The sequence below is a fragment of the Adiantum capillus-veneris genome, chromosome 6 (assembly GCF_014529385.1).
Source record: "Adiantum capillus-veneris isolate H3 chromosome 6, ASM1452938v2, whole genome shotgun sequence".
Taxonomy (NCBI): domain Eukaryota; kingdom Viridiplantae; phylum Streptophyta; class Polypodiopsida; order Polypodiales; family Pteridaceae; genus Adiantum; species Adiantum capillus-veneris.
Window position 1 is genome coordinate 95,312,246 of NC_140936.1, and position 25,215 is coordinate 95,337,460.

At 44.9% G+C, this 25,215-nt stretch overlaps 2 protein-coding genes across 2 annotated transcripts; one reads left to right on the forward strand and one right to left on the reverse strand.

Annotated features, from left to right (window-relative positions):
* Positions 1–666: 666 nt before the first annotated feature.
* On the forward strand, positions 667–3,451 carry LOC147455923 (pentatricopeptide repeat-containing protein At5g13270, chloroplastic-like). The gene is made up of 3 exons (XM_086513781.1): positions 667–806; positions 2,684–2,871; positions 2,961–3,451. Exons 1-3 carry the CDS (start codon positions 667–669, stop codon positions 3,449–3,451), a joined length of 819 nt encoding a protein of 272 aa, XP_086369907.1.
* A 357-nt stretch (positions 3,452–3,808) lies between these two features.
* LOC147455924 (beta-hexosaminidase 2-like) lies at positions 3,809–24,965 on the reverse strand. The gene is made up of 2 exons (XM_086514553.1): positions 23,983–24,965; positions 3,809–4,895 (listed from the first exon to the last, which is right to left on the reverse strand). Exons 1-2 carry the CDS (start codon positions 24,821–24,823, stop codon positions 3,949–3,951), a joined length of 1,788 nt encoding a protein of 595 aa, XP_086370679.1. The 5' UTR covers positions 24,824–24,965; the 3' UTR covers positions 3,809–3,948.
* Positions 24,966–25,215: the final 250 nt, after the last annotated feature.

Here is a 25,215-nt window from a genome sequence, read left to right on the forward strand (position 1 = left end):
TTGCTCCATCTCCATCTTCTTCTTCTTCATCTCCTTGTGTGTGTGTGTGTGTGTGTATGCGTGAGAGAGAGAGAGTGTGTGTGCGATCGAGCATTGCGACGGCACGACGGCGGCGAGGCAGGCGGCGAGGCGGTTGAGCGCGACGTAGCGGTGTCTCCCTCTTCTTCACGGCGAGGAATCCTCCACGAAGCAAGCATAGAGCGGTGAGTGACACACCATCGTCATCTTTGAGCTTACTAGTTTAGGCTTGCTGTGTGCTTGGAGCCATTTGTGGCTCGCACGCAGTGTATCGGCAAGTTCCTTGCATTGACACGTGCGACATACGCGCACATTTTCATATATATATATATATATATATATTCATATATATATATATATATATATATATATATATATATATATATATATATATATATATATATATATATATATATATATACTCCACTACATCTAGTTCTTGGTTGTGGTGCTGCCATAAAATATGTAAACCGTATATATACATACATATTCTGCTTTTTTATGCTTTACTACCTGAAATTTGGCTTAACCTGTGATTCTATTACCATATACATGTGGTAGTGATGTGTGTGAACACACTAGGACCGCCGGGGCATTATATCAGCGGGTCGTGCACGAGAGTGGCTGCTCCATATAATATGTAGGAACATGAAGTCCAACACCGCATTGCTTGACAAAAATCTTGAGGCTAGAGTGTTTGACTTTGGCATGGCAAGGCTAATACGTGCTCTAGAAACTCAATTGAGTGTGAGGAAATTTACAGAGGCACCTTGCTATGTGCCTCCAAAGTACTACCAAAGCTTTGGTGCACTTTCACAGGGGGTGTCTCTCATTTGGGGTGATCTTGCTAGAGCTCCTCATTGGGAAGCGATCTACATACAATGAATTTTTTGAAGATGTGAATGAGAGGTGTACATATGAGGCACTAGATACGGGGCTTATACAAGTAGATAATGGGAACAATCAATGTGAAATGTTGCAATACTTGCAGATCACATGTATCTTCCAAGACATTCCTTCCAAGCGACCCACAATGTGACCAGTAATCTCTATGCCCAAAGGAGTTATTGTTGCAATGTGATGATCATGGAGAAGGCAACCATGCAGGAACTCAAATACACATCCAGGATTCCAGCTTGCTGGTGCTTGATTGTCAAATAAGTGCATGTAGCGAGCAATGCTGCTACTAAAAACTTTGATGGTTGTAAAAACTTAAGAAACAATATTTGGTTCAACAAGCTGTAAGATACGTTTATATCATGGATAATTTGTTATTTGGTTTACAAGCCATCAACTGGTTAATATGGTGTACCCATGCATCCACTTGCAAAATAGAGATCAAAACTCATCGCCATTTTTTGGCCAAGGAATTGGCTTTCTAATGAAGCCTAGTAGCACATTGAATTATACATGCTCTCAACATGATACTTAATTTAAAACTCCATAAACTCCAATAGAGAACATTAAATAGAGATGATTCATCCAAACACCAACATTAGTCCCTGGTTTGATTGTACACCTAGGATAGCTTTTGTGAGAAAGAAACTTTAAGCTCAATATTTTTTTTTTTGGCAAAGCTAGCTTGGCCTCGTGATTTTATCAATTGTTTCGTCTTCTATTATACTCTTTTGGTTGTGCGCACCACTGGGAAGCTACAAATCATCGTCAAGGCATAGATCAAACGAGGAGTGTGGTCCTTTGTGGGAGACCACCCAATGCTGCAAGTGAGGGATCCGCGTAGTGTTCAAGAGGTCTGTTATATAGATAAGGTTGCTTACACACCGTATGCGGACGTGGAAGACAGTTAGCAAAAAATGATGGGCTGCGAAGAACGGATAACGCCCAACAGAATGGATAGTTGAACCCATCTTCCCAACATGGCCGAGTGTTGAACTTCATACAACTCAACCAAGGCCCATCGTCAAACCAATAGGCTAAAGCCACGCGACAGGATTCTTATCACTTTTATGAATTAAGGACTCAGTGTTGTGTAACACATACCCGCCCATGCGCAAAAGTGATGGGCACGAGCATAGCCAGTGTGTATCCAGCCTAATATTTTGGTATGAGTTTGATTTAGTTCGTATGCTCTGGACCAAAGAGTGTCGGTGCCATTGGCGAAAGGAAAGTCCGTTTTGGGACATTTATCCTTCCGCCTCCGATCACTCTCAGCTTGGTACAATAACACAGGCGACTGGGGTTCAAATCCCGGCAATCTGCACCTGCTGCTGTTCCGTTGTGTCTTTCATTTTGGCAAAGTCGAATTTCTTCTGTGCACGCTTATTCTTCACAAATTTGTTCAGGCATGAGGTCGACGAGCTCACGTCCCTTCAGCCACTGCATGCACCATATGGTGCATGCTGCCATGCTCCCACGTGATCCAGTGTCGATATGACGCTCATTCTGCTGCTCCCTAGGCAGTCGCAGCACGGAACAAAAGCAGTCTTTGGATGAGGCTCTTCAAAGTGCATGTTGTACATGCCAGGCCCGCCCACCCACATCGGAGCGTTGTATGGATGTGGCTCTTCAAAACACATTGCATGCCTACATACAAGGCGGCCTGCCCAGCCACTCCGGTCACCTGCACCACACGCTCCACAACAATGGCACTGGGATAGGCGGTGGGGTGCAAATATTCTTGTGCTTTGAAAGCCTGTGCTGTCAGCCGCTCCTTAAGTGATGGCAAATGGGTTCATGGTCAATTCATTAGCAGTGGACTGGAATTGGACATCCTTGGGTGCACCCTTGTTGATACGTACGGGAAATGTGAGGAGCTCGAGGAGGCTTGCAGAATGTTTGATGACCTGGAACAGAAAGATGTAGCGTCATGGGGTGCAATGTGCTTCATCCAAGGCAACTGCATCCTAGCTCTTTGTTTGTACGGTGAAATAAGAAGGAAACAGGTCGAACAAAACGCTTTTGTTATGTCTTGTGTATTGAAGGCTGTGACTTGATAGGGACCACATATCAAGGAATGTTCGTGCATGACCACATCATCAGGCACCGACTCGAATCAGATCAGTTTGTTGAGAACGGCTTGATAGACCTGTACGTGAAGTGCGATTGCATGCGTGAGGCAAATAACGTGAGGAAAGCTTCTAGGAATGGCAGTGTTGTTTTGTGGGGTGCTCTTATTTTGGGGTGTGCCCAGGGTGCCGACGCCAAGGTTGCCATGGAATGCGTTCAGGATATGCAGATCCAGGGATCGAAACCAATTGAGGCGATATATGTGATTGCCATTGCAGCTTGTGGGCATGCACGTCAGGTTGAGGACGGTCAGGTCTGTTTCGGTTCCATGATGGGAAGCCAAGGCAAAGCATTTACTGTCAAGCCTTACAATTGTGTGGCCCATGCATATGCACACACTGGATTTCTCAAGGAGGCATCAGAACTTCTTCACAGTTTGCCGACTCCACCAGATGCATTCGGATAGGCTTCTCTGTGCAGTGCTTCCAGCTTGCATGCATGGCAAGGCAGTCAATGATATCTTCACGTCTCCCCAATTGTCCACGCTCAGGTTTTGCCAATATTCTGAGGACTTCGCTTCTTTGACCAAAGGAATTTTGGTTCGAAGTTTTTCAAAAGTGTTTCATTGATGCTGTGTATGCATTAGTGATATTATCTATAATCAACCACAAGATGTGGAGCATATACATTCTGAATGCGGTTTGATCACTTGTAACAATTGAATTTTTTTCGTTTTTAATACCCTTTCATTACAAAATATCATAAAGGTTGGCACTAGAATGAACCAGACTGAGAATGTAAGAGGTGTTATGATCAACGAGTCTGAGACACAAAGACTGAGAGTTCTTCCTTATTGTGAGGTAAAGCAACACATTAAAAGGCTCAAAACATTTGAGAAGTTCATATAATCCAAGGGCAACACCCCGATGGCTTCCTGATTTGAATTTGATCGAGCAAAGCAATTCATGCATAATTACATTCGCCAGGATGTTTCAAGCACCATAAGGGTTGGATAGGCATGGCCTTGATGCCCCGAGAAACCATGTGGTAGCGCCAATCGCTGAGGCGATAAAGAGCATCGACAGAGCGCCTCTCTCCTTTACCATCCCGGTTGCCGGACCACAGGGACTCCGCCAGGGCAGATGCACGAGGCCACAAAAGCCCGTCTAGAACAGTCTCATCTGCCTGCTCTGACCAAAGGCACACCTCCCCTCCCATCACAAGCCCTGCCTCTTCCTTTGTCAGGTTGTACGTGATATCGTAGTCGTAGATCCGTTGCCATGTCTTGTATGGTGCGCACCATGACCCCCCGCTACCACCATAATTGTAGGAGGGTGTCCCAGGAGTGGGATTCACCTGCTGATCAACGTTAGTATTATTCCCTACAAAGTCTCCTATGCCACAATCAAGATAGTAGAAATCCGCTGAAGCAACAATTGTGCGGTACCCTGCGGCAGTGAGACGCTTGGTATTGAGGGGTCCCTCATTCCATGTCTCGAGGATTGTAGTTTCAGGTGGAAGAAATGAAGAGCTGACATGGACGTCATCACTAAGCAAAATATCCTCCCAATATATGGCAGTTTTGTTGTTAGAGGTAATGTATGGGTGGGTAAGGCGAACAAACTTTTCCAAGAGGGTGCTGAGTGTATTATTGCCCTGTTTTAGGTACTCCGCAATGTCCGGACTGGATTCCCAGCAGGCTGTAATCGGCTCATCTTTGCCACCATGAAAGAGCTGGTCAGGGAAGGCTGATGCCACATCATCGATCACATTTTTGAGTACCCGATATGTTTCATTCTTGAGGGGGTTCAGTTGGCCAGGTGCGGGCTCCACTGCCATATCAGGCAGCCAAAATTTGTCGTAACATGTCACTAAATCTGGGTATGCACCTGCCCAAGATCCGCTGTGTCCTGCATAGATAAAACAAATCCCTCTTCCATTTAGTCAAAAACATTGCCCCTGGCGATAAAGAAAGAATCCACTCTATTTCTCAAAGCAACAGAACCTAGAGGCAATCATTGGCATCATACTTACAATGTTAGCATACCAAATATCGAAATTATACATATAATAATGCGTACCGACCAAGTCTCTCAACATCTAACTGCTAAATTGCAATTTCATGTACTGTCTGGACCTCTCATGTGCATTTTTGGCTACTACCTACAAGGTTGAGCACATCTTCGGACGATCCAATGTTATAGAGCTTCTTGTTTGATCATCCGACTTTCCTGGATGAGGTTTAGAGGTGGAGCATGTGGTGCCAGACCCTTAGGCAACGATGACGGGAGGTTTTGTTGGAGTGCGGACTTCTCCTATGTCCACGTTCTTTCCTTCCCCGATGTTAGTGTGGCGCTACAGATTTGTTCATTCCTTTGCCCTTTTGTGAGCTTGTCAGTACCAGTTGTCCGACAGGTTTGCAACCTTCTAAGGGCAGCAGTCTTGATGTTCAACAGCAGATTTGCTGAGATCATTTGGATGACAAGTTTGCGCGCGTAGCGTCAACAGTTAGTGGGGACATCTAGTTCCTACTCTCGCAATCGGCAACATTTGGATGCTACTTCCATACATCCCTTCCCTTTGGAGAGCTCCAACGGGTAGTCCTTTGGGTGCAGATCTGCCCCCGGCTGGCAGCAGGTTCTTCCCTTGCATTTTTTTGCCGAGCTTTCTGGCATGTTACAGATCAGCCCCAGCGTTCATCACGGGCTTGTTCCCCGAGCCAATTCCTTTACTCTATTTTTGAGTATTAGTTCACGTTGTGTATGGGATATTGATTGTATGGTTCAGTTGTGGGACAAGTGAAAAGGATAGTTTTGGTGAAGATTTGAAGGAAGCAAGTTACAACAGTGGGAGCATATGTGCTCTTCCGAGCCTTTATGCAATTTGGCATATTGTACTGGATTGTACCTACAGGTTTGATCTTTGCAGATGCACAGAGGTGACAAACATTTGGCTTGATCTCAAGGAGTTTGCTTGAGTAGCTAGGTTCTTGTTGGACCCCAACGGCTTCTTTAGCAAACATGATCCTTAGGTGACGACCTTCCAGGTCTTCTTATTCCTAGCAGTCCGAGTTTACGGATGGTGTGATTCTCTTCGAGTCTCGAGTTCCATGAGATTCAAGTTTTGCTATTCAGATACAAAGGAAGCAGTTTTACTCCACGTTGTCTCAACTCGTGGTACCTGAGAGCGTACGTTTTAGGATACTTCTCTTTCAAAGGGGGCTTTCTCGTGATAAAATATTATCTTCATTTGCCTTTTGGTGCTCCATTCAACGGAGTACCATGCACGGTGTCTTCCAATCCTTGGTTTCCTTGCCCATTTCTTGCGGCCTTGGATGGTGTGCTTTAGCCCACAGTGCAGTCAGTATCTTGGCGGATATTTTTCTCTAGCCATTTCGATGGTTGCTTCGTCTTTCGGATTTGTGGTGTGATGGTTGCTCTTTCCAATGCATTTGAGTTTTCAACCCGTCGTCGTTACCGGCGATAGCAGATCAGCCCACAACCTCGTCGTCGTTGTCGTCGCAATACCAAGCATCTCCAGCAATACCCATTAGTACCTCAGCAGCACCGCAGTACAAGTACCCCTCGTCGTGTCGTCATCGTCAACACAATACCCCAGCATCTAGCACCCCTTGCATTTTGGCTTGGCTCCTGCCTAGCTCAACGTAAAAATCATCACGACCACAGTGTCCTTAGCACCGAGGTACCTTCAATACCCGCAGTACCAAGTACCAAGAACCTGCAATATCCATCACCTCTAGCAAGTACCCATCAGCACCTCGGTAGCATCAAGTACCCATTAGCATTTCAGCATCTCAGCATTTAGCATCATTGTATTAGCATTCTGTGCAAGTAATAAAGCAAGTACTTGCTTTGGCATAGAGCAAGGGACCCTTGAAGGTAGTTGGGACCCGACATACCGTGTCATCTCTCTTTTCTCTCTCTCTCTCTCTCTCTCTCTCTCTCTCTCTCTCTCCATCCCTCTCTTTTATTCAGTTCAGTTCACTTCTTTCAAGTGAAGTAAAGTAACCTTGTGTTTGTGCAGAGTACTAGATCCGAGCTAAATCCTTAAACACTTCCGCTACACCTGACATTGCAGGTGTTCTACATCGAAGTCGAGGTGTCCATCGGATCATGAGCCACTTCTTGTCTTCATTGCATCTTCCACTACCACCTTTGACACACGTGTCCCTCCTAAGCGTCCAGAGAATCATCGCATTGAACTCGTGGGAGGAGCGGAGCCCGTCAGCAAGACTCCCTACCGCTTGAACGAATCTCAAGAACAAGAGTTAAGAGCGGCACCTAAGTCTAACCAAGCTGGTGACCAAGGGATTCATACAACCTAGTGTAAGTCTATTTTCTGCTCCTATTTTTTTGTCTGCAAGAAAAATGGTCGTCTCGTTTGTGTGTAGATTAAGTGTCACGTGACACATCCAGCCCTATGTGTCCGTGGACAAGCTACAGCATGATCAAGGTTCAGTCAGTCCAATCAGTCTAGATTAGAGGTGATCCGGCACTTTTGTGAGTCTATTCGTAGACCGTGCATGCCCAGTCACTTAGCATAGATGCATATCCTCTGGTTGCACACAGCATGATCATCAGTATTCCCATCAGAATCCATTAGAATCAATTAGGGGAATTTTCCAGTGCATTTAGCCTATTTTCCCTATTTTTGACATTTTTCACTTATTAATTTGAGTGACTTTCCAACAAGAGTAGGTAGGGCAATTTTGTTAAGTTAATATATAAGCAAACCCAAGTTAGCACTAAATGGCAGAAGAGGCAGCAAGAGCACATGCTCAACAGGCACCTTCTCAGCAAGAAGAACCCCATCAGAACCCTGGCGTTTTGCAGATTTCCTTCATCACCGGACATTCCCTCACTTAGCGTTTCAGATTTGCTTGACCGCCATAGACTTCAGCCCAACGTTTTGCATATAGCCACACCTCCCCCTGATCCCCTGGCGTTTTCAGCTTGACCATCGCCAGCATACCAACAGGCCAACGTTTTTGCACTAACGCTATCAAACAAGGCAGCCCCAACGTTTTTGGTTTTCAGCCTCAATCGCATCATATGGTCAGCGTTTTCAGCCCTATTGGACAGCAGCAGATTCAGCCCTGGTTGCTTGCAGAAGATAGCCATTTTCAGCCATCGAAAACGCAGCCAAAACAGTCATTTTCAGCCACCGAAACAGCCCCGAAATTCAGCAGTTAGAAGACCACATATTTCAGCCCTAAAGTCGTCGTTGTCATCGGCATAGTCCCCAAGTTGCATCAGTCCATTGCATACGCATTGTACCACTTTGTGCAATCAAAAGTAAACCACTCTCGCCGACGAGAGTGGGGCCTTCGGAGGAGGGTTTTACAACGTCTTTGGTGTCATGACTCATATCTCTCTTCTTTCTCTATCTCTCAGTCTCATACACTTGCACACACGGTGTCCATTCACTTTGTTGTGATCATAGCACTTTCCATTAAGAACGGAAGGCTCTCCCTTCTATAAGAACTAAAAGAAACCTTGAGCACAATTCGGAGCACTCATCTTGAGCAAAGCGCAAACAATCATTCCGTTGCCCCTAACATTGGTATCAGAGCTTTGGCAGTGTTCTGTATCACTCAAGGAAAGAACTGTTGGGTTAAAGGCCTAAATAACCCCTTTTTTGTACATTTTTATACTTTGTCCAAGAACCCGGACACATTTTTTAAAGGTCACTTATAATAAAAGTGGGAAAACCCAAAACTCATTTATTGAGTTTTCCCCAAAAACGTGAGCCCTCTCTCTCTCCCTCTTCGTTCTGCTAGCACTTCCTCTCTTGCTGGCTTTCGCCACCCCTCTCTACACACACACTGCACATCTTCGCGTGCTCTATCACTTGCACACACCGCCGCGCGCTCATCAACTGGTATCAAAGCCAGATTAGGGTTTAAAAAGCTTTGCGCAGGTGGCTGGACAACAGGCGAAAGGCTTCTCTCGCGTCAAATTTCCGCTTTCATCGCGAAGCCCCTTGCTTCCGGTGTCACCTAGGGTGATTAAGGTTTCCAAAACAGGCTGAAATTAGGTCAAAACAGGTAAAAACCAAAAAATTACAGGTCAAAACAGCAAAACCCAGGTGTTCTAAATCGATTCCCGTGAATGTCCCTTGCTTTTCCCACTCAAAACAGGTCCATTTGATGCAAATTGATGCGCCAAAACAGTAAATTTGCAAAAAATTCAGAATTGGACTGTTCTTATGTACACAAATTGAGGTTTATGTACGCCTTTTGTGGGTTTATGCAAGTACACATTGGGGATACTAGTTAATTGCTGAAATTTTTAGCACATTGTATGCAACGTGCGGTACATTGTGATCACTGAAAATTTTCAGATTTTGTGTAGACACTTTCTGCTGCATTTTTATCCGTGCAAATGGCCTCTACTTCCTCGTCATCTGATGCCAAGAGCTTGATGGAAATCAAGCGATTTGACGGTACAGGTTTCGACCTATGGTAGGACAGGATGCAGGGGATTTTGTTCCTCAAGGATTGTGAGGACGCCCTTTTGGCTGTAAAGCCTGAGGATATGCCGGATGAGGATTGGGCAAAGCTCAACAAGAGGGCAAAGGTCTATATCAAAATGGTTGTGACCGATGACATTCTGGTGGACATAAAGGGCTTGGACACTGCACATGCAATTTGGCATAAGTTGAAGGCCACTTATGAGAATGCCACCCCTGTGAATCAGGTGCATTTGATGCGCAAACTAGTGAACATGATGCTTGACGAAGCCAAGTCGGCTTCTGAGCACTTAAGTGCTTTCACCAGTGTTATGAGTCAGCTACAGGATACTGGGCTTCAACCTTTTGATGACAAGTTGAAAGCCATATTTTTGTTGATGACTTTGCCAGACTCTTCGGAAACGCTTGTGGTTTCTTTGAGTAATAGCCCCAACCTCACATATGATGGAGTGTGAGGCTCCATCTTAAATGAGGAAATTAGACGCAAGTCTAGTGGTGGGAAAGGTGACAGTTCTGCTTACAATGCGAGAGGCAGAAGTCAGAAGCAAAATACAGGTACCAAGACTCAAAACAGGAGCAAAAGCAAGTCTAGGGATAAGGATGTGACTTGTTACCAGTGTGGCAGAAAAGGCCATAAGAAGCCAGATTGCAGGTATTTCAAGAAAGAGCAGGAAAGAAAGAAGGAATCACAGGAGAAGAAGAAGACAGAGGATAAGAAAGGGGAAAAATCAGCAAGTACCTCCTCCAAGGATTCGGAGACTGTCAATGTATCCTCTAGTGTGGTTATCACAGAGTTATCCGACAGTGAGGAGATCTTGGTTGTAGCTTCATGCCCCTCAGATTTTGTTGTAGCAAATGCAGAAGACATGCTTATCTCACATAGAGATGTCATTGATGCATTGCTAAGTGCAAATGATGGCCTTACACAACCTTGGATAGTAGACTCGGGTGCCTCATTTCATGTGACTCCATCTGTGGAGTGTTTTGCTTCTTATCATGCAGGCAAGTATGGCAAGGTTTACCTTGGGGATAACCATGCTTGTGACATTGAAGGAATGGGCACTGTGTGCTTGGCATTAAACAATGGCCAAGAGTTTATGCTTAAAGATGTAAGGTATGTACCAGGCATCAAGAAGAGTCTATTGTCTGTTGGCCAGATGGATGCACAGGGTTATACAACCATTTTTGCTGGGGGTTCATGGAAGTTTCTTAAGGGATCAATGCTCATTGTCAAGGGATGCAAGAGTGACACATTGTACTATTTACATGGCAAAGCTTTGCCTGGCAAGTTTCTTGCAGTGGCCGAAGTTGCTTCTCATTTGGAGAAAGACTTGGCCATATGAGCCAGAAGGGACTTGATGTGCTCTCCTCTTTGAAGAGGGTTGATGTAAAGGGCACCAAGTTAGATTTTTGTAATGACTGTTTGTATGGTAAACAAAAAAAGTCTTCTTATTATTCTGGTGTCTCGCGCAAAGCTAATGCTCTTGATTTAATTCACTCCGATGTATGTTCAATGCCTGTTAAGTCTTTTGGTGGTGTATCATACTTTGTTACATTCATTGATGATTGCACTAGGAAAGGCTAGGCATATTTGTTAAAGAATAAGAGTGAGACATTTAAGGCATTTAAGAGGTTTCATGCTTTTGAGACCACGCAAAAGGGTAGTAAGCTTAAATGTCTGAGATCTGACAATGGGGGGGAGTACACGTCTATTGAATTTCAACGTTATTGCGAAGAATATGGGATTAAAAGGGAGTTGACAGCCCCTTATAATCCATCTTCTAATGGTGTGGCTGAGAGGTATAACCGTACTATATGTGAGAGAGTACGTTGCATGTTGTCCACGGCTAATCTCCCTCATGGGTTTTGGGGAGAGGCTTTGAAAACTGTAGTTCATGTATGCAATCGCTCTCCTAACAGTACGCTAAAAAATGACATTCCAGAGGAGGTTTGGTCTGGCAAACCTGCCTCTTATGATCATTTGAGAGTGTTTGGTTGCGAAGCTTTTGTCCATGTTCGTAATGACTTGAGGACAAAGCTAGATGCCAAGTCCATCCAAGGACTCTTCTTAGGTTATGGGGAAGAGGGTGAAATGGGCTACAGGATATGGTTGCCTCAGTTTAAGAGGGTAGTACGCAACCGAGATGTAGTGTTCAATGAGGCTAAATTGCTGAAAAATGCTACATCTTCTGAAATTGACAAGAAATCGGTCAAATTTCAGCCTCTCTTGCTACCTATTGATGTTGAAAAAGAGCCTCACGATGCATTACCGCAAGCTGAATTTGATAATCAGCCGGTTAACCTTGAGCCAGAAGAGGTAGGACATGATTTAGATGCTCCAAATGAGGATGGACAACCACCTGTCATTGTTGAAAATGAGTTACCTCCTAATGTAGAACCTGTGCCTGAGAATGTAGATCATTGGGTACGCAAGTCTACTCGTGTCAGAAGGTTGATACAACGCTTTGACCCCTCTTTGCATTATGTTATGTTGACAGATGAGGGAGAGCCTCTTACATATAAAGAGGCAAAATCATGTGAGTTAAGCAGTAAGTGGGAGCTTGCGATGCAAGAGGAAATCAAATCTTTGCATGCAAACAATACTTGGGATCTTGTGCCATTGCCTAAAGGAAGAAAGGCTCTTTCTAACAAATGGGTTTACAAGGTCAAATGTGTTGATGGAAAGCCCAAGTATAAAGCAAGGTTAGTTGCCAAAGGGTATGCACAGAAAGAGGGGATTGACTTTCAAGAGATCTTTTCTCCTGTTGTAAAGCTTACGACATTGCGTGTCCTTTTTGCTCTCGCTGCAGTGCTTGACTTAGAATTGAATCAAATGGATGTAAAAACAGCTTTTCTTCATGGTGACATTGATGAAGATATCTACATGAAGCAACCTGAGGGTTTTATAGTTCTTGATAGAAAGGAACTTGTATGCAAACTAAGAAGGGCACTGTATGGTTTGAGGCAATCATCACGTCAGTGATACAAAAAGTTTGATACTTTTATGCTGTCTCAAGGCTTTAAACGCAGCCATTCAGACCATTGTTTGTATACAAAGAAGGATAATGATGGAAGTCCTATAATCCTTGTGCTATATGTAGATGATATGTTGATTGCTGGGAAGCATAAGTCTACCATTGATGCTCTTTAACGTCAGCTGAAGTCAGCTTTTGCAATGAAGGATTTAGGTGATGCTGAGCACATTCTGGGCATGAGAATCAAGAGAGATAGAAAGCTGAAATTGCTCTTCTTATCTCAAGAAAAGTACATTGCTAAAGTACTTGACAGATTTAACATGGCTGAAGCTAAGTCACTTGGAGTACCTTTACCTCCACACACAAAACTTAGCAAAGCCGATTGCCCAAAGGATGACGTGGCAGTGAATGCTATGAAGGGAATCCCTTATGCATCAGCTTATGGTTCTCTTATGTATGCTATGGTTGCCACTTGTCCTGACATTGCCCATGCGGTGGGAGTTGTTAGTAGATACATGTCCAATCCCGGCAAAGCACATTGGGAAGCTGTGAAATGCATTCTGAGATACTTGTCAGGTACACAATCTAGGTGTTTATGCTATGGCAAAAGTGACCTGCAGTTGCAGGGCTATTGTGATGCAGATATGGCAGGTGACTTGGATACCAGGAAGTCCACTAGTGGCTATGTGTTTGCTATTGCCAGTGGTGCTGTCTCTTGGTGTTCACGACTGCAGAAAATTGTGGCATTGAGTACTACTGAGGCTGAATATATTTCAGCCACTAAGGCTTCTAAAGAGGCCATATGGTTGGGCAGACTTGTCAAAGAGCTTGGTATGCCTGCTAGTACTCTTGTCTTGGGATGTAATAGCCAAAGTGCTATCTATTTGGCCAAGAATGCCATGTTTCATGCACGGACAAAGCACATTGATGTGTGATACCACTTCATACGACAGGTATTGGAGGATGGTCTAGTCACCTTGACTAAGATTCACACAGAGGATAACCCTGCAGATGTTCTCACCAAGAGTCTTGCTAAGGCTCAACATGAGCATTGCATACAGTTGGTGGGAGTTGGTTAACTTAAAGGCGTCATTTATGCCTTTAAGTGGAAGGTTGTTGGGTTAAAGGCCTAAATAACCCCTTTTTTGTACATTTTTATGAACCTGGACACATTTTTTAAAAGTCACTTATAATAAAAGTGGGAAAACCCAAAAACTCATTTATTGAGTTTTCCCCAAAAACGTGAGCCCTCTCTCTCTCCCTTTTCGTTCTGCTAGCGCTTCCTCTCCTGCTGGCTTTCGCCACCCCTCTCTGCACACACACTGCACATCTTCGCGTGCTCTATCACTTGCACACACCGCCGCGCGCTCATCAAGAACCACAAGAACCACAAGATTTTTTTTTTCTTGTTGAGGTCGCACGAACCCAAGTTCGCTTGGGCGTGTCGATTCCTAATCCTGTTTTGTTGAAGAGTGACAAGTATCCCAAGAAAGAAGGGCTTGTCCAGCCTCCCCTTGTGTCTCTTTTCACTCATCGAGAGCGGACCGTGCACTTAGAGGCCGGCCAATCGACGTGAGGTGGGAAAAAGCAACCTTGGTGTGAGTGCAAGGCCGCCAAGGGGTGCGCCCGTGGAAAAGAGTAGAACTCGCGTGAAGAGAAGATCCTTCTCAAACGCGGTTTGCAAGCGAAAGAAAAACCTCAAGAACCTCAAGACCCTCGAGAACCCAAGAACCCAAGACCCTCAAGAACCCAAGTTCCTCGTGAACTTAAGGACCAAAGATCATAGTGCATGGTCCTCACCCGAAGCGGAATGGATACTTCACATACAGGTGATGAGCATGAGAGAGGCGACGAAGAATTTTCCCCACCAGGAGATTTTTTCGACCCTTCCCCTTCGCCATCTACGCCACCAAGTGTACCAAACCCTATGGAGGAAATGGTCAAGCGATGATGGCCATGATGGATAAACAAGAAGCAAATTGCCTTGCTAAGGACCACGAGCAAGAAGCAAATCGCCTTGCTTTAGAACGCGAGCGCGACGCACGCAAAGAAAGAAAGCAACAAAGAAAGGCAGAAGAGGCAGCTCAAAGAGCGGCCTTGGAGACCGAGCGTGCAGCTCAAAGACGCTCAAGAATTGCTTCGACAAGTGCTAGCCTCGAAGACCAAACCACCCAAAGATCGTGGAAGTTCCTCAAGTGGTGCAAGCCACGACGCGGATTCCAACCATCCAGTCACAGAGAAGTTGACTTTCAGTAAGTATGACGGTAAGATGGATGCTAAGGTTATTCATTCTTGGTTGCATCAATTTAATGCTTATTTTGCGACAACTAAGAAGACGGGAAATAGCAAAGTTTTGATGGTAGCTATGTACCTTGCCGGTGATGCCATCAATTGGTACCACGCATGGCAAGAGGCACAGCTAGCCGCGCACCTAGAGGAAGCCGACGGATTGACGCCCCTTTCCTTCAATTGGGCTGATTTCCAAGACAAGCTTAAAGCGCGGTTTATGCCACCTCAGTACCTCGCACGATTAAAGGATGATTGGCGCTCTCTCAAGCAAAATGGTATGCCGGTTATGTCTTTTTCTAATCGTATTTTGCAGCTAGGTACTCAATTACGCAAATCGGATGATGAGCGCAAAGAGGCTTTTCTCTTTGGATTGGACGAGTATATCAAGTACGATGTCAAGGCACTCAATCCAATCGATCTCAACAAGGCGGTAGCGATTGCTCTCGCACAAGAGATGAAGCACAACAAGGGAAAGCCTAAGGAGAACAAGACTTCCACAAGTACCTCGCAGACTTCTCAGAACCCTCAGAATAGTAAGAACGGTAAGAATGGTAAGAATGGTAACTCTTCTAACCAATCTTCCAACAGTCTCTCAGAAAAGAATTCTTCCAATGAATCTAAGGATAAGGCTAACACAATTGCTAAACCTAAGCTTACTCCAGATGAAAAGGTAGCACAAGGAATTGTAGAAGGATACATCACGTCGGAAGAGCAAAGCACTTATTCTAAGGAAGGTCGTTGTTTTCATTGTCACATTAAGGGTCACATAAAAAGAACATGTCCTAAGCTTGAATCGAATGAATCTAAAGAATCCACAAAACCCACTTCCTTTGTCAATGCAATGAATGATCACACGAGTGTACCCCACGTTTCTCCTGACCCTCCCATTGATGATTCTCTCATTAAATGTTATGGTCGTACGTCGGGGTAGCGTTTTGTCATATTGTTTGACCCAGGTAGTATGCATGATGTGATCAGTCCCGAGAGAGCCCGCCTCGAAGTTAGTCCGAGATCTCCTATCGAGGTCTCTAGCTTTTGTCCCGGTATGGACGCTCTCATCACGGAGGAGTGCCTTGATGTATTGTTTGGAATTCAACAAGCTGCCTTAACTAGAAGATTTGTTGTTTCTCCTCTCTCAGGATGTGATATGATTTTGGGCACTCGATGGTTTCGTGATAATGACGCTCTCATGAATTTTGCGGCTAACACTTTAACTCTCAATGCCGACAGTGATTCTCCTATTGTCATTCATGGAGAGGACATTGTTCATTCTCCATCTCTCATTGCTAATATGCAGAACAAGATTGAAAGAATTCAGGAGAAGCAGACTCTCTCAGTCTCTTTTTCTCCACAGCATGACACAGAATTTGCATGATTATGAGAAGCATGATGATTTGAATGATAATGATTTACATGATGGTTTGGATGACAAAGATAAGCATGATGATTTGCATGATCAAGATGTGATTTCTCACAAGCATGATGAGTTGCATGAAGAAGATGTGATTGTTCACCAGGATGATGTGTTAGTGGATGCTAACCTCGTTGTAGATTCAATCAATCACGAAGAACCGATCTTGGCTTTCGAGTCGAGGTCCAAAGAACCCCCATAGGACGATTCGATCATTCAGGAAGAATTGATCTTGGCTCTCGAGCCTAGGTCCAAGGAACCCTCACAGGAAGTATTATGTGTTCACATGATTGATACGCACGGATTGTTCGAATGTTTCATTCGTGATCGTTTCCTGTATTTTAGTCAGCCACTTTATGTGATCCCTTTTCCTAGGCATGACATATTGTATGTTGAGCACGTTTCTCTCATGAATGAGCACGAATGTATGCGGATTTTTCATGAAAAGCTGAAAAGTATGTATGTAAGAAAGCCACATTCCAGGTCTCTTCCTTGGCATGAGATAGTTTCCGAACGAGCACATGAAAGTATGAGCACCAAGAGTCGGCATTTCCATTGTGAATTGCCACAGTTGATTGCTCTAGATCATAAGAGAAAGATTCGATCTCATTGTTTGCATGTGTTTGATGAACGGTTTGTCACTCCGTCTCTATGTTCATCTACATTGCATACACAGTCTTTAGAGAAGACAATATTTTTTTCCTTCACTTTACATCGAATGGGTATGTTCATGGTTTTGTGTTGGAAATGGTTGCAAGAATTTTCAGCCATGGAGAGTCTTGAAGATGGAAGAAGCAGGTCTCTAGACGATGTTGAAGCAAGGAAGGAGCCACAAAAGACTTTGTGTCGCTTTCGGCGCGGCCCAAAGAAGCAAGCGTTACAGACCTTTATGAAGTTCCAAGTACCGCACGACCCACACATCAGAGTGGGCCAGCGAAGAGTCCCTTCCACGATTCCGGATGCTATTGGCGATCTCCCTCGACGCCATACAGTTAGGTACAAGTACCTCACTTTGAAAAGGAGGGGATGTCACGTGACACATCCAGCCCTATGTGTCTGTGGACAAGCTACAGCATGATCAAGGTTCAGTCAGTCCAGTCAGTCTAGATTAGAGGTGATCTGGCACTTTTGTGAGTCTATTCGTAGACCGTGCATGCCCAGTCACTTAGCATAGATGCATATCCTCTGGTTGCACACAGCATGATCATCAATATTCCCATCAGAATCCATTAGAATCGGTTAGCGGAATTTTCCAGTGCATTTTTCCTATTTTTGACATTTTTCACTTATTAATTTAAGTGACTTTCCAACAAGAGTAGATAAGGCAATTTTGCTAAGTTAATATATAAGCAAACCCAAGTTAGCACTAAATGGCAGAACAGGTAGCAGGAGCACATGCTCAACAGGCACCTTCTCAGCAAGAACCCCATCAGAACCCTGGTGTTTTGCAGATTTCTTTCGTCGCCGGACATTCCCTCACTTAGTGGTTTCAGATTTGCTTGACCGCCATAGACTTCAGCCCAGCGTTTTGCATATCGCCACACCTCCCCCTGATCCCCTGGCGTTTTCAGCTTGACCATCGCCAGCATACCAACAGGCCAGCGTTTTTGCACTAACGCTATCAGACAAGGCAGCCCCAACGTTTTTGGTTTTCAGCCTCAATCACATCAGATGGTCAGCGTTTTCAGCCCTATTGGACAGCAGCAGATTCAGCCCTAGTTGCTTGCAGAAGATAGCCATTTTCAGCCATCGAAAACGCAGCCAAAACAGTCATTTTCAGCCACCGAAACAGCCCCGAAATTCAGCAGTTAGTAGACCACAGATTTCAGCCCTAAAGTCGTCGTCGTCATCACCGTTGTCGTCATCGGCATAGTCCCTAGTGGCATCAGTCCATTGCATACGCATTGTACCACTTTGTGCAATCAAAAGTAGACCACTCTCGCCGACGAGAGTGGGGCCTTCGGAGAAGGGTTTTACAACGTCTCTGGTGTCGTATCTCTCTTCTTTCTCTCTCTCTCTGTCTCATACACTTGCACACACAGTGTCCATTCACTTTGTTGTGATAATAGCACTTTCCATTAAGAACGGAAGGCTCTCCCTTCTATAAGAACTAAAAGGAACCTTGAGCACAGTTCAGAGCACTCATCTTGAGCAAAGCGCAAACAATCATTCCGTTGTACCTAACATTAAGGCATGACAATCAAGAAGGTTCTCTATGCCTTCACATTGAGTATATCCTCCATAGGCTCAATGGGGCAAAGGTTTTCAGCAAGGTCGATCTCAAGAGTAGATACCATCAAGTAAGGGTATTCAAAGGCGACATCTACGAGACTGCCTTCAGAACTGAACGAGGGCAATGGGAGTATGTTGTTGTTATGCCTTTTGGATTGACAGGCGCCATGGGTACTTTCAATCGTCTCATGGTAGATCGCTTTGGTGACGTGATCGGCATATGTGTTTATTTTCCTTGATGGCATTCACATTTTTTCTGCATCATGGGAATAGCACGGGATGTAGAGAAGGTTTTAGCTTGTTTAGATGAGTGCCAACTGTATATTGCAGCAAAGAAGTCGAAAATTTTTCTGACTGAGGTTGATTATCTGGGCTATATCATCTCTGCAAACGGTGTCAAGCTGGACCACGCAAAGGTAGCACAGGCTCGTAATTGAGATTTGCCCAAAATAGCATATGATGTGCGTTGATTATTAGGTCTGTGTCAAGCATATAGTTCGCATATAGAGAATTTTGCATAGCCGCACCAATGATTGATGTTTTGAAAGGGGTTAAGACTCACCGTCAACGTGTTGTCTTGCCCGAGGCAGCCGTTGTGGGGTAAGCAATAGGGTCTTTTGATGTCGTTGCCTATTCCCGGAGGCCCATTTCAAGACATTTTACCATAGTTACCGGGGAACGCCACCCCATGGGCAAAGAACTTCGAAACGGCGTTCCGAGGGGGGGGTACATGGTCCGGAACGACCAGACGTGCCACAGAGACTTTTGATACCGGAACGGCTCAAAACGGTCGGCCCAGAATGGACAGATTTTCAGATTTTGGTGATTTGTCTTGTGAGCCTTCCCCTTGTTAAATGTCCCTTTCCCCACCCCTTACCTTCACAATGCACACAAGCTTTCAAGGGCCAAAGCTAAAGCTCTACCCTCTCGAGTCTCGACTCTCAAGCTCTAGCCTCTTTCAAGTAAGAGCATCCCAGAGACTATCCAAGGTGGGTGTGTCATATCGAACAAAGAGCATAGTGTCATCAGCATATTCCTGATCCAACAAATCTCGCGAGTCGGCCAATGGCATAGCAAGACCTCTCAATTGTGGGGTTCCGTGGCGCAAGAAAAGAGACATGACCTCCACAAAAAACAGAAAGAAGTAGGCAATCGGGGCATCCTTGGCGAACTGAATGAGACAGAGGAAAACGAGGTCCAATGTAGCCCTTGATTGTGACAACGCTGGAAGCAGTACATATAATGCAGAAGCACCTCTAACCCACTGTAAGGGGAAACCCATTCTCTAAATAGTGCCCTCCAAGAAACCCTAATCTACTCTGTCATAAGCCTTCTCAAAATCAAGAAGCATGATAGCTATAGGTTGATATGTCCGACGAGCCCGCTCGATTGCTTCATAGAAAGTGAAGATGTTATCTAAGATACAACGGTCTTGCACAAAACCTGTCTGCAAAGCATGGATGAGATGGGGCATTAAGGGTTTCAAGCGCATACTGATCATGCGAGCGAAGATCTTATACACAAAAGACATGAGGGTGATTGGTCTCCACGGTCGGAGGGACGATCCATCTCCGCCTTTTGGTATAATAGAAATAAGTTCTGAACACATGGAGGCAGGCATCTCTCCTGTGTCAAATATGTGTTGCAAACCTGAAAGCATAACAAGGCTAAGAGTATCCCAAAACCTCAAAAAGGATTGTCTAATCAACCCATCCTCTACGAGACAAGAGACACTATCAAGGCCAACCACTGCATCATGCATCTCCTGCATAGTGAAAGGGGCTAGTAACATATGGCACATAGCCTCCGTAACCACAGGTACATGAGACCAAACCTCTTTTCTAGCACGCAGAATATCATTTGTAAACTAGTCAACGATAAACAAATGCTCAAAATAATATGAAGCTATGTAAAGGACCTCGTCAGGGTCTGTATGTAATCTGTCTACAAAATCACATAAGGCTCTAATGGAAGTCCCCTTGGGACGCTCTCAGAAGTGGGCAAAGAAATTCTCATTCATCCTCTCCGCTTGAATATCCATGTCGAGATCGAAGCATGATAGGCAAATTCGGATTTCTAAGTCCGAATGTAAGTAAGTGTCTCTCTGGTTTAAAGCCCTTCTTTATATAGGAGAGGATGGAGAGAGTTTAAAGCCCTTCTTTATATAGGAGAGGATGGAAATAACACCCCCCCCCCCAAAAGTTCAAAAGACCTCTCCCAAACTGTCATTTTTTTTTAACTTTGGCGTTCCGGATATGCCTGGAAAGGGAACGACGTTCCGTTCCCGTTTTGTTTTCGTTTCGAGGAGGCATCGGGCTTGGGAATGCGTTACAGGAACGGGAGGGCCCCGTTCCGCCCGTTCCCTGTTACTATGCTCGAAACTTCCGTTTCGAGGAGGCACCGGACTTGGGAACGCGTTACGGGAACGGGAGGGCCCCGTTCCGCCCGTTCCCTGTTGCTATGCTGGAAACTTCTCAAGCTATCAGCGAATGCAGCTCACACGGTCCTATAAATCATGTTCTCTACGAAACAGGCATTATAGCGCCCGGCTGACGGACTCACACGGCGAGCATTTGAGTTAGCCATACGGATAGCGCTAGATATGATAGAACTTGGTACACCCAGGTCACAGCATGGTTCGGCGCACATGGCCTTGATCTTGAGAGCTTGCCACCATTCCAGTATGACCCCGACTCACCCCAGGTTCATCTCTCACGTAGTGAGAGAGACATAGTGCTCCGACAGAATCTCTGGCAGCTATATATCAGACAGACTTGATCACATCTCCCCTTCAGTGGAAGATGTCACACTACAGAGATCATTTCCTTACCATACTCGAGGACGGGTTCATACAGGCTACAACAACCACGCTATATGGACACCTACATGCCACACAGCTCACGGGTGGCGACTGGTCAGCTTGAGAGTATCATCACACAAAGAGATAGAGGTGGGCGAGCTCATGATATTCCCAGGAAGGAGAGTCTGTCGACTATGCAGAGAGGAGGTGGAGAGTGAGGAGCATTTTGTCTGTAGATGCAAAGCTTATGATGATATTAGAGGCAAATACAAGTCGTTATTTATAGGGCAGTCTTCTCTCTGCAAGATCATGCAGTTTCAAGATCAGAGACGGTTGGGGTGCTACCTACTAGAGATACAAGGGCATAGAGATACACTTCTGCAACCACAAAGATACATGTGGGGGAAGACGGTCACAACTTAAAGATTTTTTCCAAAGGACTAAACCTCCTCCACTTCCAGATCCACCAAGTGGAGTGACTCTCCAGCAGGCTGAAATGAGCCGGCCAAACGACGTCCATGTGTTACCAGAATGCGGAGCCCCACGACTCCACCACTAACAAATCGAGGAGATCTAGACCCGAGAGCGTCGAGCTGTTGAGGATAGACGAGCCCAAATGATGGCTCACCCAACTGCGTTAATGGGAGCAGCCCTTGCTCTTGATCCTCCTATGTACCACATTCTACAACCCCTGGAGCTAGTTAGCTTGATGCATCTACATGGTTGTACTACCCTGAGAATATAGACATGCACAAATCCCTAGTACTAGAGCTTTGTCCCCCTCCCCCCTATAGATCCCATCATACACCAAGGTTTTCTCTTTATTTTGTACAAGTTTGGATTATTTTGTCTTTTCCGATAGATGGAAGACACACACATGTATACTTGATTTGTCTCATAGGCCGACTTCGGCCTCACATAGACGTTAAAAAATCTTTTTATCTTTCTTTCTTTCGCTCTGTGACAGGTTTTAGGGTTAGGGTGAGGTCATAGACGCATCAATCCAATGCGTTCGTTTGGCCCACCCTAGAATCACTCTCCCTAGGAATGTGGTCCATGTCAATCTTGGTCAAAGCCGGAATCCTCTATGCCATGATTTGTTCTCTCTATGTGGTATTTGCAACTTAAGTCATATGCATGGTGTTAGGATATATGAGTGACCTTCGGGTCTTGGACTAACTTGATTGAGTTTTGCAAGAACCGGCCAAGAGGCCTAACACCTAAAAGAAGACAAAGAAACACAAGGATTCCCAACTTATGGAGTCTCGTCGAGTGGCCCAAAGAGTTACGAATTAATAATCATGAACCTACCAACTTATGGAGCACTAGCCGAGGGGCCTAAAACCCAAAAGTGAAAGGCTTGGACTCTGGAGCTAATTTCCGCGATTTGCGCTCACTTCCACATGGCACAACTGTACAGAATCTCGCATTTTGCGCTGACATGTTGACATGGCAGACTGTAGACTTTTCTACAGATTGTGTTGATTGATGGCGTGGCACTGTTTTACGGATTTTGGCTTTTTGCGCTGGCAGCCAGGGGTAGATTTTCACGTAGGGTTTTGGGTGCAGATGCTTTCAATTACAAGTGCTTTTAGCACTAATGCTCTTGGGGCTCAGTTTTGCGCATCCCTTGTAAGTTTATAAGTGCCTAGAGGACCACTCCTTGAGAGCATCTGGACGCAAAAGTCTCGGAGAGGGCACAGTCTTTGGGACCAACGTGTCTTGGCTCACATCTCCGTCGCACCGTGTCGTCTATTCTCTCTTTTATTCAAGTGTTTTGAAGTACTAAGAGTGTCGTTGAGTGTGTAGATTGTTGTTATCTCTGTGTTTCAGTCCGATCGCTTGCTAGAAGTGATCTCTCTCTCTCTCTCTCTCTCTCTCTCTCTCTCTCTCTCTCTCTCTCTCTCTCTCTCTCTCTCACACACACACACACACAAAACACATTCATATCCACATCTCTATAAATATGTATATCTCATTCTGTATAGCAGATCCCCATCTCTCTGCATAGTTTTGCCTATTTACATCGAGCGATCTATCTCTCTATCAAGTTCTCTATTCATTTTGAGAAAAAAGCCACAAAAACTGGTGAGGAGAATCACAACTAAGTGGCAGGACGGCAGCTCATGGAATCTCCTCAATGGTGAAAAGGGAGACAATTCAGCATGCTCTTTGGGAATGCAAGGAGGTCCATCCTATTTGGACTACAATTCAACAACTACTCTCAGAATGTGGACCGGTGGACATCATCACCTGAAAAAGCATCGATTGGAACAAGGGACAGAATGAATTCTATGTTGAGTGCCATTGGGGAAAACGGGAACCCATAATCCACAATGAATTCATTTGATACAACATTTGTCAAAGAGTAACTTTCAAGAATCTGATAAATGTGGTCCAGTCTGATGGTAAAAGTCACCACTACTATTCTACCAACTAAAATGGGGTGACCTTTTGGTGTTGTAGCATTCCAAATTTTGAAAATGTTCACTCTTGGTGCATTAAAAAAAACCATATATCTTAAGTTCAATTCAGCCTTGGATTCATATGTCTTTATCATAAAAAACCATTTTTTTTAATTAATTTTCATGAACATAATTTTGTTAGAAAAGAACGAATCAGTTTTTAATTCTAAAACACATTCTAAAAACCAACTCCACTTGATCACGGCAAGGTCTCTGCTAGAAATAGCTAGAACCCACATTCCATTGATGAGCCAATATGTATGCACTGAGAAATCTAACTTGACAAACAAAACACAAAAGAGACAGCTAAAAACCAATTATATGTATGCTGACCTGGATTGTCAATTTCAGGCACAATGCGGACACCATAGTAGCGGGCATAAGAGACAAGCCGCCGGATGTCAGATGCATAGTAGATGAATTGGGGCCCAAAAGTTCCTTTACTTGCAAGCTCAGGCTCTGACAATATTTCCAAGGGGAAGGATTGTGAGTCCGTGAAATGCAAATGTAGCACATTGAGCTTGTTGTGAGCCATAGCACGAACAGTTCTCATCAAATCTGGTATCGGATAGAAGTTCCGAGCAACATCCAGCATTATGCCGCGATAGCCATAAAGGGGTGCATCTGACAAGGTCACACCTCTTTCTAACACTACCTTTCCAGCCACTTTGTCCCATTGCACAAGCTGAGAAAATGTTTCAAACCCATGAAGTGCTCCCCATACTGTATCAGCCTTCAAGGAAGTATTGGAGCCTCCACCGTCAGGTATCGTTAAGGTGTATCCCTCTTTGACACCTTGCTGCAAATCCGCATGCAAGTCTGCAACGCTCACTGTCAAGTAGGAAAGCTCTAATGGGATGACATCAGCGACGAAAGAAGTTTTATTTGTAGAGACTGCGACAGGAACCCATTTCTCTCTGAAGATGAGGCGGCGGTAGCGTGAAGCCGCAAGTAGCAGCTCTGGTGGGCTCTGATCAGGAAGGCGGAAATGGAAAGAATCGGACAAAAAGATGGGCAAACCCGAGCCCCAGGATATAGAGCGGGGCTGGGGCCACAGAAAAACCTCTGCTAGTGCCACTTGCTTGACCATCAACGCGACCAATGGCAAGAAAATCAATAAGAATGACTCCATTACTGCAAAACGAGCACAAGCAAACCTTGCTTCATTGAGCATTGCTTTATACAGAACGGCGGCCGGCCACGGCGGCCAGACTCCATGTCTGCCGCCCGGAGGAGAGAGCCATGAATGCGGGCGTCAGAACTCTCAACAGGACAAGGTACAAGCCTACATAGGCTAAATCCATTCGCATACGCCTGCGGCCTCAATGTCTCATCGCGTGGCTTGTTCTCACCTAGTGGCGTATACTCATGGTATTCATGAGGTGTGAAAAAAACTTTCTTAATTAAGTTGAGTGCATGACCTTAATTAGTTGTCTTCATAGTTAGCACCAATGAAGCGCTACGCACATGAGGCTTACAATTACCCGCAACGGCAAGACCATCTGACGTGGCGAGAATCTTTCAGCTGTTGCGTCCAAGCCTTCAAAGTAGGACTTGCGACATAGT